At 42.5% G+C, this 13,338-nt stretch overlaps 1 protein-coding gene across 1 annotated transcript; it reads left to right on the forward strand.

Moving 5' to 3' along the window:
- The first annotated feature begins 1,369 nt into the window (after positions 1–1,369).
- SELENOS (selenoprotein S) lies at positions 1,370–8,671 on the forward strand. Its single transcript, XM_007959934.2, has 6 exons — positions 1,370–1,445; positions 2,055–2,189; positions 5,216–5,322; positions 6,677–6,766; positions 6,868–6,946; positions 8,592–8,671. The coding sequence occupies exons 1-6, from the start codon at positions 1,370–1,372 to the stop codon at positions 8,669–8,671; spliced, it is 567 nt and encodes a 188-aa protein (XP_007958125.1).
- Positions 8,672–13,338: the final 4,667 nt, after the last annotated feature.

Raw genomic sequence — 13,338 nt, forward strand, 5'->3', positions numbered from 1 at the left:
ATATATATATATATATACTTTGCTGGTTTTTGTGTTTCTCTAGAGAACCCAATCCAACACACTTACCTATTTTTACAAAAATTACTCTATAAAATGACATATTTAATAAAGTACTCAACGCACTGCCCTTGAGTCAGATCTAACTCATAGTGACCCTTCCTTGGGTTTCCGAGGTGGTATCACTATGGAAGTAGATTGCCCAACCTTCCTTCCACAGAGTGGCTGTTGGATTTGAACCACCAGCCTTCTGGTTACCAGTAAATGCCTTAGACACTACGCCACCAGAGCTCCCTTAATAAAGCACAGCAAATAAAAATGTAATAACTAAGCTTTAACATAAAAAACGATTCCACTGTTGTTGCATAATTAAGTTTACTTCCATTTTACTTTCATTACCTTCATTCACTCAACAATTATTTATTGAGGCTTCACTCTGTGGCAGGCTTTGCTCCTGAGAGCTTGGGTTAGGCATGAATGAACAAACACCCCCTTCCCTTCTGGTGCTTTCCTTCCACAGGTGGGAGAGACAGGCAATAAACCCTAAGCACAGCAAGCAGAGTAAATAGTATGTTAGAAGGTCACGGAGGTATGAAAAACAGCAAGATCAGGGGACTGCAAAAAGAGACCGTAAGCACTTTCAGATCGAGTGGTTGAGGTAGGCGACATAGAGGTGGTGACATCTGAGTAATGGAGAGTGGAGGAAACAGCCAGCACAGAGTTATAAATAACTCTGTGACAACACGTAGTGAGATTCAATACATGTTGGAACCATTACTATGACTATTCTCTCCCAAGAGGTTTTGATTCTGGAAGGGAGGAGTATCTTGAGGATTGCTGGGCATTTTCTTAGTTCGAAAAATAACACTGGCAGCAGGAAGAGACTTTGCCAATATTTCATTTTCCATACCATTCCGGGTATGGAGTGTAGTGTAGCCAACCAGCTCAGCCTTTTTGCTCAATGGGCACTGAGCCAGACTGTGGGCGCAAATCCTGTTTCTAGGCAGCCGTAATTTCCTTAGTCTCAGTGTGCAATCAGTAAAGAAGAGGCAAAAAGTCAGTATAAAGACGTCAGTCTTACGGGCCTCCCTCAGGACAGCTGTGAAAACACACGCAGAGCACCAGCTCAAGACCCTGATTTGGCAGAGGCAAGTTCTCCACCCCCTTCTCGCCCAGCTCTTTTCTGCGCCCCCTCCTTGATTCCCCGCCTACTAGCCACACCCCCTCTGCGATAGGCCGAGCAGCAGAGTCGGGTCGAGCGGCGATTGGCTGAGCAGACGGAGCGTCCGGGCGCGCCACGTGTACGTCGGGGTGGGCCGGAAGGCAAGGAGCTCCAGGCTACGCGTCAGCTCCAGCGGCTGCAGCCGCAGTCATGGAGCGGGATGAAGAGCAGCTCTCCGCGCGGCCAGCCCTGGAGACCGAGGGGTTGCGCTTCTTGCACGTCACGGGTGAGTAAGGGGCTTGCGCTGCCTGGCTCACCCGGCACGTCGCCATGTTTGGTGAGTCGTCCTTCCAGCTAAGCACTGGACCAGCCTCGGGCAGCCCTTGGCGGCCCCTGCGCTGGGCGTCGGCGCCGCAGTCAGGCCCCGGGAGGCTGTCCATCCGGATCCTCACTTCCCTGGGCGGGTCCTTTACTTTGTGCGGAGAAACCTTTCCCGGTCACCCAGTTCTTGCCGTTTGCCTCCAAAGCCTCGCGGCCTCCAGAGCCTCTACCCATCCACCCACACACACTCCTAACACGAGTGTTGTATTGGTTTCCCAAGTCCACCGCTTTCTGTGTGTGGTTCTCTAGGTCGAAAGTTTTTGCCTACTTGGGACAGATAAACTATTCTTCCTTTTCCAAAACCCAGCTCTCCCCAAATGATTGACAAGCTTCTCCGTGACCCCTAATTTGCTGCACTTCATATTTTAACTGTCCACTTAGGAGGCCATCGCAGCCAGAATGTGATGTGTTGAGAGCAGGAGCTAGGCTTGTTTTATCTCTGTTGAAATTTATGGAGAAGTCAACTAGCAATATCATTTTTTAGTCTCTTGAAAAACTGCTTTCTTCTTTTCAGTGGGCTCCCTGCTGGCCACGTATGGCTGGTACATCGTCTTCAGCGGTATCCTTCTCTTCGTGGTGATTCAGAAACTTTCTGCCCGGCTGAGGGCCTTGAGGCAAAGGCAGTTGGACCGAGACCCGGCTGTTATGGGTTAGTGCTTGGGGACAGAAAGGATGGCAGTATCTCTGACACCTAATTCTATTAATATTTAAAAGTTTGTTATTAAGAGTGAGAAGTGCATGATTCTGATTTGTGTGGGGAAGAATCATTTTATGCTTCTGAAATTGATTTTGGTGAGTGTGCAATAGATTTCTATGTTTTAGTTTCAGAGATTTTAATGAGATGGAAACCTGCCTGATGGTGCGTAACCCACTGAGGGCATATCTTGTTGAATGTTTTTTCCATTTATAGATGGGATTAAAATGAAAACTGTGCAGCACTCTGTATTTGTTGGTCTAATACATTTGACTGTTTCAAAAATTCATTCTTTCTGAAAGGGTAACCTTTTCACTATATAGAAGCTACTGCGTCTGAGGACATATCTAAAAGAAATGTTAAATGTTTTGAGAATAACAGCATAATAAAGCAGATATGTCTTTATTCATCTGAGTCCTAAGTATACTGAGGTTCAGTAGGGAAGCAAACGTTATAGCTTAAAAATAGCCATTAATGGAAAGATGTAGAAAATCAGTTTCCTCAAACACACCTCTCTTCTCTCCCATGAAGCCCTGTGGTCTCTCCATTTTCTCAGTTTTTGTGGACTGTACTTCCAGCAATGAACTGCAAAGTATACTTGTCTATCTTGCACAAAATGTAGGATTTCATGATGTAGATGACAGTAGGATTGGAGAACTGCTTCAGCTACTTCCTACAACCGTCTCTACAAATGAAATTCTGGCAGAATAAGACCAGCTAACACCTGAAGTGGAATCTCAAAATCATGGTGATGGAATGGGTACTTCAAAAGAGAATTATTTGAGAGAGATCTTGGCAAAATTGACTATTGCAGAATTAATGTTTATGAAGCATTGCAAAAAGTGAATTGTGCTGTTGTACAATTTTGTTAGAAAAATTAGGTTAAAAAAAAATCTATATTTGGTTGATTTTATTCTAAGAATGACTCAACAGTTACACATGTTAATCAACAACCTTTTCATTTTTAATTTAATTTTATTTTAAAGATAAAATTCTATGAACTCAACACCTGTGGTTTCCAGCCAAACAAAAGACAGGCATATGAGTTGAACATTTTCCTCAAGTAGATAAACTCCTTGGAGAGAACAATCATGGGAGAAAGAAGGGCTGCTTATGCACAGGGAGACAGCTCAGGGGGCAGGAATGCATGGAATGATGGACACAGGGAAGAGGTAACTGTGGGGAGGAAGTGGGAAGGGAGCTGTTGCATTGTGGTAAACTGTGGTCAATGTCATGAGACAAAGTATATGTGAACTGCTGTATGGAAAGTGAATTTGCTCTGTAAATCTTCACCCAAATCACAATTAAAAAAAAAAAAAAAAAAGATAAAATTCTAGGCATCTCTATCACCACCACACATGCACACACATATGCTATGTTGATTGTGATATTTTGGTCCCTATTTCCCTATTTTATGTGGATTCAGTTAAGTCACCTTTTTCCAGTGCTAGTTATCTGCACATAATGATATCTGTACTTTGGAGGGTATTTTTATAGAAGTTCTAGTTTGTTTCTTTGTTTAAATAATTAGTCACATTACTGTACATTTGCCAGGGTCGTCAGAACAGCAATCAAAATAGATGAGCAGATGGAGAACTTTACAGGGATTTATAGTCATTCTGCTTGTTTTTACAAACTAGATGAAAATGTAGATAAAGCTGGGACACTTGTGTTTATTTTTAGTGCTAGCTGGAAGTATTTTTCTTCCTTCTCTGTAGGAAAATGGATAAATTACCTGAGAATCCATATCTTTTTCTGATGTAGGTCTAGTTCTGATGTAGGTCTAGGCTAACAGTGATGGATAATTATCCAGAAAACTTTGAACTTTTCTTAGTTTTTTGGTATTTTGGTCCATGTAGAGACTGGGTGCTAATGAGGTATTAGCATTGTGGGCTGGAATCTCATTGTGGCCAACAGGCTACTTATACTTTAGTCACAGGGGCCTTATTCCAGATTGTCTGTTGGAAATCCTTTGGAGAACCCAGAAATCTGCTTTTCTAACAGAGGTTTCTGGTGATGTGCAGGTGCTTAGTTAAGACTAAGAATGATGGCTGGCATAGTCCTTTGTCCTCTTACTAGTAAAATACCTGCAGAAGGGGTAGAATTCTTCATGTAGAATCAATTTATATTTTATAATAGTATGGGCACTCAAGAATTTTGTATTTTAAAAATCATGCAAAGTGGTTTTTTTTCCTCTGTCTACAATACATTTAATTGCCCCGACCCCACCCCCACTCCTCATGTCCATTGTGTCTCACAAGTTCTTCTTATTGTTGTTATGGTTGACTCAGCATCAGAACAAAACATTGTACAACAGAATGAAACACTGCCTGATCCTGTGCCATCTTCACAATCATTGCTACATTTAAGAACATTGTTTCAGCCACTGTGTCAGTCCATCTCTTTGAGGGTCTTCCTCTTTTTCACTGACCCTCTACTTTACCAAGCATGATGTCCTTCTCCAGGGACTGGTTCCTCCTGATGACATTTCCAAAGTGCAAGAGATGAAGTCATGCTATCCTCCCATCTAAGGAGCATTCAGGCTGTACTTCCAAGACAGATTTGTTTGTTCTTCTGGCAATCCATGGTATATTCTGTATTCTTTGCTAATACCATAATTCAAATGCATCAATTCTTCTTCAGTCCTCCTTATTCATTGTCCAGCTTTCATATGCATACGACGTGATTGAAAAGACCAAGGCTTGGGTCAGGCTTACTTTAGTCCTCAAAATGAAATCTGTTTAACACTTTAAAGAGGTCTTTCGCAGCAGATTTGCCAAATGCACCATGTCATTTGATTTCTTGATCGCTACTTCCATGGGCAGGAGCTCTGGTAGCGTAGTGCCTAAGGCACTTGACTGCTGACCAGAAGGCTGGTGGTTCAAACCCATCAGCCACTCCTCGGAAGGAAGGTTGGGCAATCTACTTCCATAGTGATACTACGCAAAGCGTTTTATGTCAATTTTTTTCTGATATTTTAGAACCTGATGTTGTTGTTAAACGACAAGAGGCTTTAGCAGCTGCTCGTTTGAAAATGCAAGAAGAATTAAATGCACAAGCTGAGAAGCATAAACAAAAATTAAGACAGGTATGAAACAGTTTTAGTTTGGCTAAATTGTCTTGAGAAATTGAGTGATGGTAGGTAAGAATGCTTGTTGAGGGGTATGCATGTGTTTTGTTCTACATTTTTCTCCCACTCTATCCAGGATCTCCTGTTTTGATCCTTTTCCAAGTGATTGACAGTGGTAGCCGGGCACCATCTGTTTCTTCTGGTTTCAGGGTCATGTAGGCCAAGGTTGAAGTTCGCATGGTCTACTAGTCCCTTGGATTAATTGCTTCCATGTGTCTTTTTTTTTTTTCATTCTTCTTTGCTCTGCATAAGAACAGACTAATTGTTGCATCTTAGATGGCCTCTTGCAAGCTTTTAAGACCCCAGTTGCTACTTACCGAAGTAGTATGTAGAATAGTGTCTTTGTGTACTATGTTAATGCCAATGAGCTTGATGTCCCCTGCTACCATGGTCCTGAGCCCATGGGCCCAACAACTCACTCCCATGGGGAATAGATGTGTGCACTTAAAGCATTTTCTCACATATCCTTAATGACATCATGGTTTATTTGGACCCAAAATGAACTGCTCTTGGGGTCTCAATTCCATTGGAAACAGAAACTTAAGTGAACTGTAATTGTACGTAGGTTGTGGTACTTAGTTGCTGGGAGGAGCATCATTTTTCCAGGATTAGGAAGAGAAGCAAAGGACAAAATGATGTTTCTTTTCTGTTTTGGTAATCTCTTCATTACATGATTACAAAGTTCAAGAGCTCATAGTTGGACATGATCTTCTGCTGAGGTTTTGAAAAGTGCTATGAATATTAAGGGATAAGTATATCCCTTAATATTAAGTATATCCCTTAATATTCCACAGCACTTTTCAATGCACTGTAAATTTGTTCTCATCTGGTCCTCACAGCCCTGAGCAGCAGAGGGGTTCTGTGACTCCCCAGGTAGGAGGATGGAAGCATAACTATGCCCACTTGTTGCAAGGTGGTATTGTTATACCATATTGCCAAAAATATCACTATAAGAAGATTCCTACCCTCTTTCCTGGTTGCCTTTTCAGAAGAACTAAATCTATTCTTTGCATGACACTTTTTGCTTTCATCTATGTCCATAGTGATACCATCTTGGAAACCCAAGGGAGGGGTCACTATGAGTCAGATCCGACTTGACGACAGTGAGTTTGGTTTGGTTTGGTACAAACTAAAGGTTCTGTTTGTGCATTAAACTCACACCACCAGCTCACAGAGTTATTAACTGAGGAAAATGCAGGTGAAGGTTTGTTTTGAAGGACATTTAAATTCAGAGATGTCAAAATTAGCATTTTCTTTGAGGAAGATGACAGCCGTATGAATTCATTCTGTGCCACGTGCATTTCTTTTCCAGCTTGAAGAAGAGAAAAGAAGACAGAAGATTGAAATGTGGGACAGCATGCAGGAAGGAAAAAGCTACAAAGGAAATACCAGAAAGCCTCAGGTACCTGTGGACCTAGTCCTGTTTGACTATTTTCAAGTAGGTGAAGACTTTTCAAGTAGAATTTTTAAAATAGATTCTTAAACCTGTGTATGTTCTAACAGGAAGAAGACAGCTCTAGGCCTTCCACTTCATCAGTTCCCCTGAAACGTAAACCTGATAGAAAGCTGTTGCGGGGAGGTGGTAAGTGCCAGTTGACTCCTAATGTGAAAAGATTCTGAACAGTCAATTACAAGATACACTTTACTTTAGAAACAAGGTTCTGTTTCTCTGTTGCACCATCTGTAAATTGAGATTAATTTCTGAGTTTAGGACTGTGAGGATTAAGTAAGGGAAAGTAAGTAAGGGAAACTTGAGGCACGCAGGCCTTGCCTTGAGTGGTTGGGTTTGTATTTTCATATTCTCACTTGATTCCACAATGGCAGTGTAAGCTGAGAGGTCAGTCAGTAAGACAAGAATAGTATACCTGTTTTGCAGATGAATGCCAAGAGGCTAGAACAGTGTGTTTTGTCTTTTCAGTCAGACCTTTCTTATTTCCTGCAAACAACTTTCTCAAGGACAAATGAGCAAATTCTCCCTCACATTTGTGTGCAGCCCTGCCTAGGCCCCACAGGTGTTGTGCTGGTGGGTCTGTCTTCATCCTTAATCCTATTGGGAGGGTTTATGTATCCCTTTGGGAAGATTGGATCACACACAAATGAAATAAGTAATCCTTTATGATTTTGGCCGGGAGTTCCAAGTAAACCTGAGGAGGGAGAATGCAGAGAATGATTCCAGGATACTTTATGTAGGAACTAATTTAGCTAAAGCCTTTTTTTCTCTCCATTGAGGAGAGAGTGTTTCTGTAGGGAGACCCTGCAAAGGCCGAGACCTGGACTGCTTGATGAGGTTTTAGCCATCACAAGGCAGCCTGGCCTGACGGACATGGTCGGGGGCTCTGAGTTAGTGTAGGCACAGGCTGTGGCTGGCCTTAAGTACTGAGCTCCAGTTCATTTTGTGTTAGAAAGGAGAGCAGGCTTGCATAGAGGAGTGAGGTGTCTGAAAGAAACTCGACTCCAAAACTTTGTCTTGCTGGAAGTCTATTTTCAAAGCAATCATTGAAACATAAGTGAGGAGTGCAGATTGTAGAAGATGGGATGCTTACCAGGCATATGTGCACTTCCTCTTTCAGTGCTTCACACAGTCCTGAGATGGGCTGGGACTAGCCTGGTTGTACAATAAGGAAACTGAGACACAGAGTCATTGCCCAAAGTTCCCACAGCAAGTCAGAAGCAACCCTGCGTCTCATTTAAGGTCTGGCTGACTAGAGCCTGAGCACTCCCCCAAGTCCCCAAAGTTGACCACTTTGGGAAGCTTATGAATCAGGGTAGGGAGAATGCAGATTGCCTAGTTATGATCATGCTACAAGTGGCAAGTTACATTCTGTTGTGCTTTTTTTTTTTCCCCCTAGTATTTGTAGCTTGAACCACCCTTACTTGAATGTCTCTAATTTCATTAAGCACTACAGTAGGAGCCCTCATGTATTTAAATTGGGCCATTTTCAGAGGTCTTTGGCAAATTTTTTCAGTGTGTTTTGGGGGAGTTTTGTATATTTTGGAAAGTTAGGACCAAGAATCTGAACAGCTTGTTTTCTTCCCACTGACGTCAATTCAAATTGCATTCACTGTATAAAATTTTTTTCCCCCATATGGTGGCTAAACATTTTATAAAAACTTCTTTGAAAATCCATATCTGTAGTGCTTTGCATGTCAAGCTCATAATTTTATTTTTGATGTAAAGCACTCCTAGGTTTTCACTGTAGATAAGCATTCCTTTTCTGTCATCCTAGGTTACAACCCTCTGTCTGGTGAAGGAGGTGGTTCGTGCTCCTGGAGGCCTGGGCGCCGAGGTCCATCTTCTGGTGGATGAGGCTAAGAGGCTTGTTAGTGTCATCTGACATTAACAAGATGAACCCTGAACCCTGAGTCAGTTGCCTCACGCACACTTTTCACAGTGACTAGCCACAGGGAGGTGGGGGTTATTTTTGTTCTTACCTGTATCTGCATATTTAAAGGTTTAAGTTAGCAAAAGGTGTAGACAGTGCAACTAGGCATTAGGCCAGTGGTTGCACTCCACTTGCTGATGATGACTGCCTCTGTTAATTTCCAGGTGAATTGCTGGCTGGCATGTAAAGCCCTCCAGATGATTAACAATCTTGAGAAGATTGGCCTAGTGATGATCTTTTAAAGTAGAAATCCTTGCTGATAGAACAAGTCTCTGTGACAGGTTGCGTTGAATGATGTCTTCCTTATAAATGGTGAACCCACCAGTGAGGATTACTGATAATAAACAGTTGATGGGGTTTGTTTCTGTATATTTATTTTTATGTACAGAACTTTGTAAACAAGGCACTGTAAATATTAAAAATCACAACATTTTTAGCATCTTTATGAAATTCAAGGAGATTTCTTTATGAACTTGAATTTATCTATCAAACATTAAACAGCTTTTGTCATTCACAATCTCCAACTGTTGTGACTTATTTGTATATGTGATAGTTGGAGCTGTGTGTCAACTTGGCTGGACCCCAGTTCTGTGTGGTTGTTCCCGTGATGGGATCGGATGACTGTGTTCTGAGTGGCCGATCTGCCCAAGGGGAGTTTCCCTAGGGGTGTGGCCTGCTTCCAGGATATCAAGGGACATCCTGGGAAGAGAGACCTTCTTCTGTGGATCGGGACTCTGCTGTGCTGCCTACAACTTTCTGTGACTGAGCAGCCCACCATTCATCCTGGAGATCTTGGATTCGACTTTCGTTGGAGTCAACAGCCAGTGTACTGCCTGCTGGCCTTGAGTTTCTCGGCCCCCTGCAGTTGTGGAAGGTAAGGCTGCCTCCAGCACGACGTTTCCTCCAGGGACTTTGGATTTGCCGGCTTCTATACGTTTGTGAGCCATTTTCCTAAGGTAAATTTCTCTCTCTCTCTTTATATATATATATATAAGCTTTGCTGTTTTTTGTTTCTCTAGAGAACCCAGTCTGATAAGTATACTTATTATTCCTCATCTGAAATTATAATGGCTGCCATGATCTTGAAAGTTGGCTGACTCTTTGGGACTCATCCACAAGGTCTGTGCCAAAATTAGGCTCTTGCAGGTAGTTGCTTAATTAACAAGATGAAGAAACAGCTTGCTAGAGCTGATTCACAGGTCTCAGAGAATGTTCCTGAGAGCTATTGCCTCAATTCCCAGTTGCACCTGGATTCATTCTTGTTGAGGTACTTTTAGTAGGTGGGAAACTTTTTTCTTAAATGGCCAGATGGTAAACATTTTAGGCTTTGTGAGTAACCTATAGTTTCTCTGCCACATATTCTTTTTTGGTTTTTATATTTTTTAAGGTCTTTTTTTTTTTTAAATCTGAGCTTACAGGTTGGATTTGCTGTGGAGATCAGAAGGGACAAATACTAACCTCCAGATTAACTAGCTGGAAAAATACCTGAAATGGTCTGCTTATAAATTAGTCAACATTTACTGTGGTCTGACATGTGTGGTTGTCCCTTTTGGTAATATACTATATAAAGGAAACAATAGCCTCATCAAATGAGGCTTAAAATCTCTTGTGGGAAGTTGTGAGGAGGGGTGTTGTGGGAGGCAGAAACAGGATACTTGAACAACAGTGTAATTACACACAGGTTGTAATAATGTATTTATTTCAACCTGTGTGTAATTTGACAGTATTTGAGTCTTGAGAGATTTGGCCAAACCAAAACATATAAGGCCACCCAGAGTCAAAGGATGGAGGAACACTCCACCTCTTGACAGGAGGAGCTGTAAAGTCACACTGCAAGAATGTAGATACAGGGAGGGGAAGAAATAATTGCTATTTGCAAGAGAAATATTAGACATCCTCATGGGTATTGTTAGGTGAACTCCTGGAGCCTTTGGAATCTCTAATCCCAATCAAGCCTGCCTCACTTGATAAGAATCATCCCAAAATTTACAGTCAAGAGAATTGCCTCACAAATGTCAAGAATCTTGCTCTGACAAATCTGTGTTCTGTCTTCACAAGATCCTAAGAAATGTCTTGTATCAGTCAGGGTTTCATCAGGAACTTGGCACACTCACACTGGTTAACTAGGCTATTTACCAAAGGGCAGACAGTGTTGAGAGAAACCAACAAAGGAGAGTGGGATAGTCGGTGCAAGCAACATTGGGCAACCAAGCCTGAAGGTCTCAGAAGCTGTAGAGGAGCTTTGGTACAGACAGACCTTCAGTAGAGAGAGCACCAACTCAAAGTGACCTAGCACGTAAGAGCCAGAATATATACTCTGACGTAACTCTCCTCCTACCCACCAATCTTCCAGTGCCTCCCACTGACTGAACCCATTGGAAGCTGGAGCACCTAGTAGTGGCACTAACATCTGCTGAGCTGCTAACTGAAACCTGGACTCAGTGTAGCCTACGGTCAACACAGTGAACTGGAATTCCTTTGACATTAGAATGTATAGTCTCAAGGCTCAGAAGACAAAAATATTGCATAGATGTACTCTGTTTAACTTGCTCATCCATCCCTGAAAATTTCCCTCCTGAGATGGCCTGAAGGATACTCCTTCACCAGAGCATTACAAAGGGCATTGGTGAAGGGGCACCAAAATTCCTGAAAAGCACTGTGATGACCAATGAGAGGATGACTTTGACATGACATTACAGTGAGGACATGGGAGCTGGTGATTGTCTATGTCCTTGTATGGAAACAAATTTTCACCTAAAACACAGGTCAGTTGTGATGATGTGTGCTTGGTCTCTTTTCTCTGCCCCTTCTTGTCCACCCTTCACTCTGTTCTGTGCACAAGAGGCTGACCTGCCTGTCTGAGCTGCAGAGAGCCAAGGTGTGTAGTCCATACAGAGTAGCCTCTTGGGGTATTGGCTTTAGGCTGCCTTCCCTCCAAGCTTCAGGTGGCTAGTCTAGCAGAGACAAACACCATCCCAGGTACTCTAGTCAACACATTAAATCCTGAATTCTTTATAGTCCTTCCTCCTCTTGACACCCTTGGAGTCCACTACTATGCAGTCTCCCAGCTCCTGCCAGTATGGATGGTTGAGGTCATACCATGCTTCCAATATATAGCTATGTCCTCTTCCAGCAGACCTAGCACTTCCACTTGGATGGTGTGGGGTCACACTCTTCTTTGGAGCATAGAAGCAATGAGGAGCGTGAAGGTAAGTTCTGAGGAGAAACATCATCAGCTTGCACGGCAGTTGCTCTAGATGCATGAACTGAAAGACATGTATGCAGGAGAGGCTGCATGGGGACAGAGACGAGGCATTTGAAGGTTTACTATTCTCAGCTTCCTCTGTGTCAACCTGTATCTGAGGGTCCCTGTCTTTTTCCTCCAGTGCCCTTAGAATAAGAGGACAGGATTGAGCATTTGTTTGGCAGTTCCACTGATGGCAACCCTTACGATCAGAGCAGGACTTGGCTTCATCCATTTCTCCCCTATAACTTCAGGGATGGTAGTTTTCTAAGGGCTTTCTCATCTTCCACTGTGTTCTGCCATGAACAGTAACTACCTTTCCTTTGTCTTTTGCCCTATATGGACACTGGAAGACCATCAAAAGCAGCCTGATGACTCCTGGTTCCTTGTAGATCTCCATGTATCTGGCATCTATCAACCCATCTCTGCTCACTTGCTTGCTTATTTAATCTCTTTTATCTTTATAATCACTCTTGTTGCCATGATGACTGTTTCATAGCCATTTCATTTTCCATTGCTGTGTCTTCCTGTCCATATGTCTCCTATGCCATGACTGAACACATGATCACCTGTTCCCAGTGGCTTTGAATAAGCCTAATGCCACAGTGTGTCCTAGATTACCAGTGCTCCATTGCTCACACCTTAACTACCTAAGAAACCCAATTCCCTAATCCTGTTTTGAGAGTGCTCCTCTTGGCTTCATTCAGCCAGGGTCCTGGGTAGAAACAGATGGCAGTATCAACAGGGTAAGGGAGAATTTAATAAAGGGATCATTTACAAAATTATTGGCAGGGCTTAGGGAAATGAAGAAGGGATGTTGCAGAATCTCCACTAGGCCTGAGGATGCAAGGGAAGAAAGAGTTACCAGAATCATGATAACAGAACTGGAGCCTTCAGTAGAGGTATACAGACCACCCCATGGTGACCCAGCAGGAAGCCCATGTCAACATATACCATGTGCTGCAAATGCCTGGGCTTTAAGGTGGCTTACAGTGAAGGATATATGCACAATGAGGTTAGCAAGAGAGTAATAAAACATGAGGACAAGAAAAGGAGGAAAGCTGTGCAAGCCCAAGGTCTAATGCTGTTCATATAATTGAGCCTTGAATCTGCTTCTGCGTTTCTGAACAGCCAAGGCAAAAAAGGGTTGATTCCTTGTCATTACTAGAAAAAAGAAAGCACATCAGGCTCTTTCAGAAGAGAAAGTTTATCCTAATGTTAAAGTTTTATTTATTTATTTATTTTTATTTTTATTTGGGTGAAGATTTACAGAGCAAATTCACTTTCCATACAGCAGTTCACATATACTTTGTCTCATGTCATTGACAACAGTTTACCACAATGCAA

The sequence above is a fragment of the Orycteropus afer genome, unplaced genomic scaffold (assembly GCF_000298275.1).
Source record: "Orycteropus afer afer isolate SDZICR_OR568_19922 unplaced genomic scaffold, OryAfe1.0 scaffold00019, whole genome shotgun sequence".
Taxonomy (NCBI): domain Eukaryota; kingdom Metazoa; phylum Chordata; class Mammalia; order Tubulidentata; family Orycteropodidae; genus Orycteropus; species Orycteropus afer.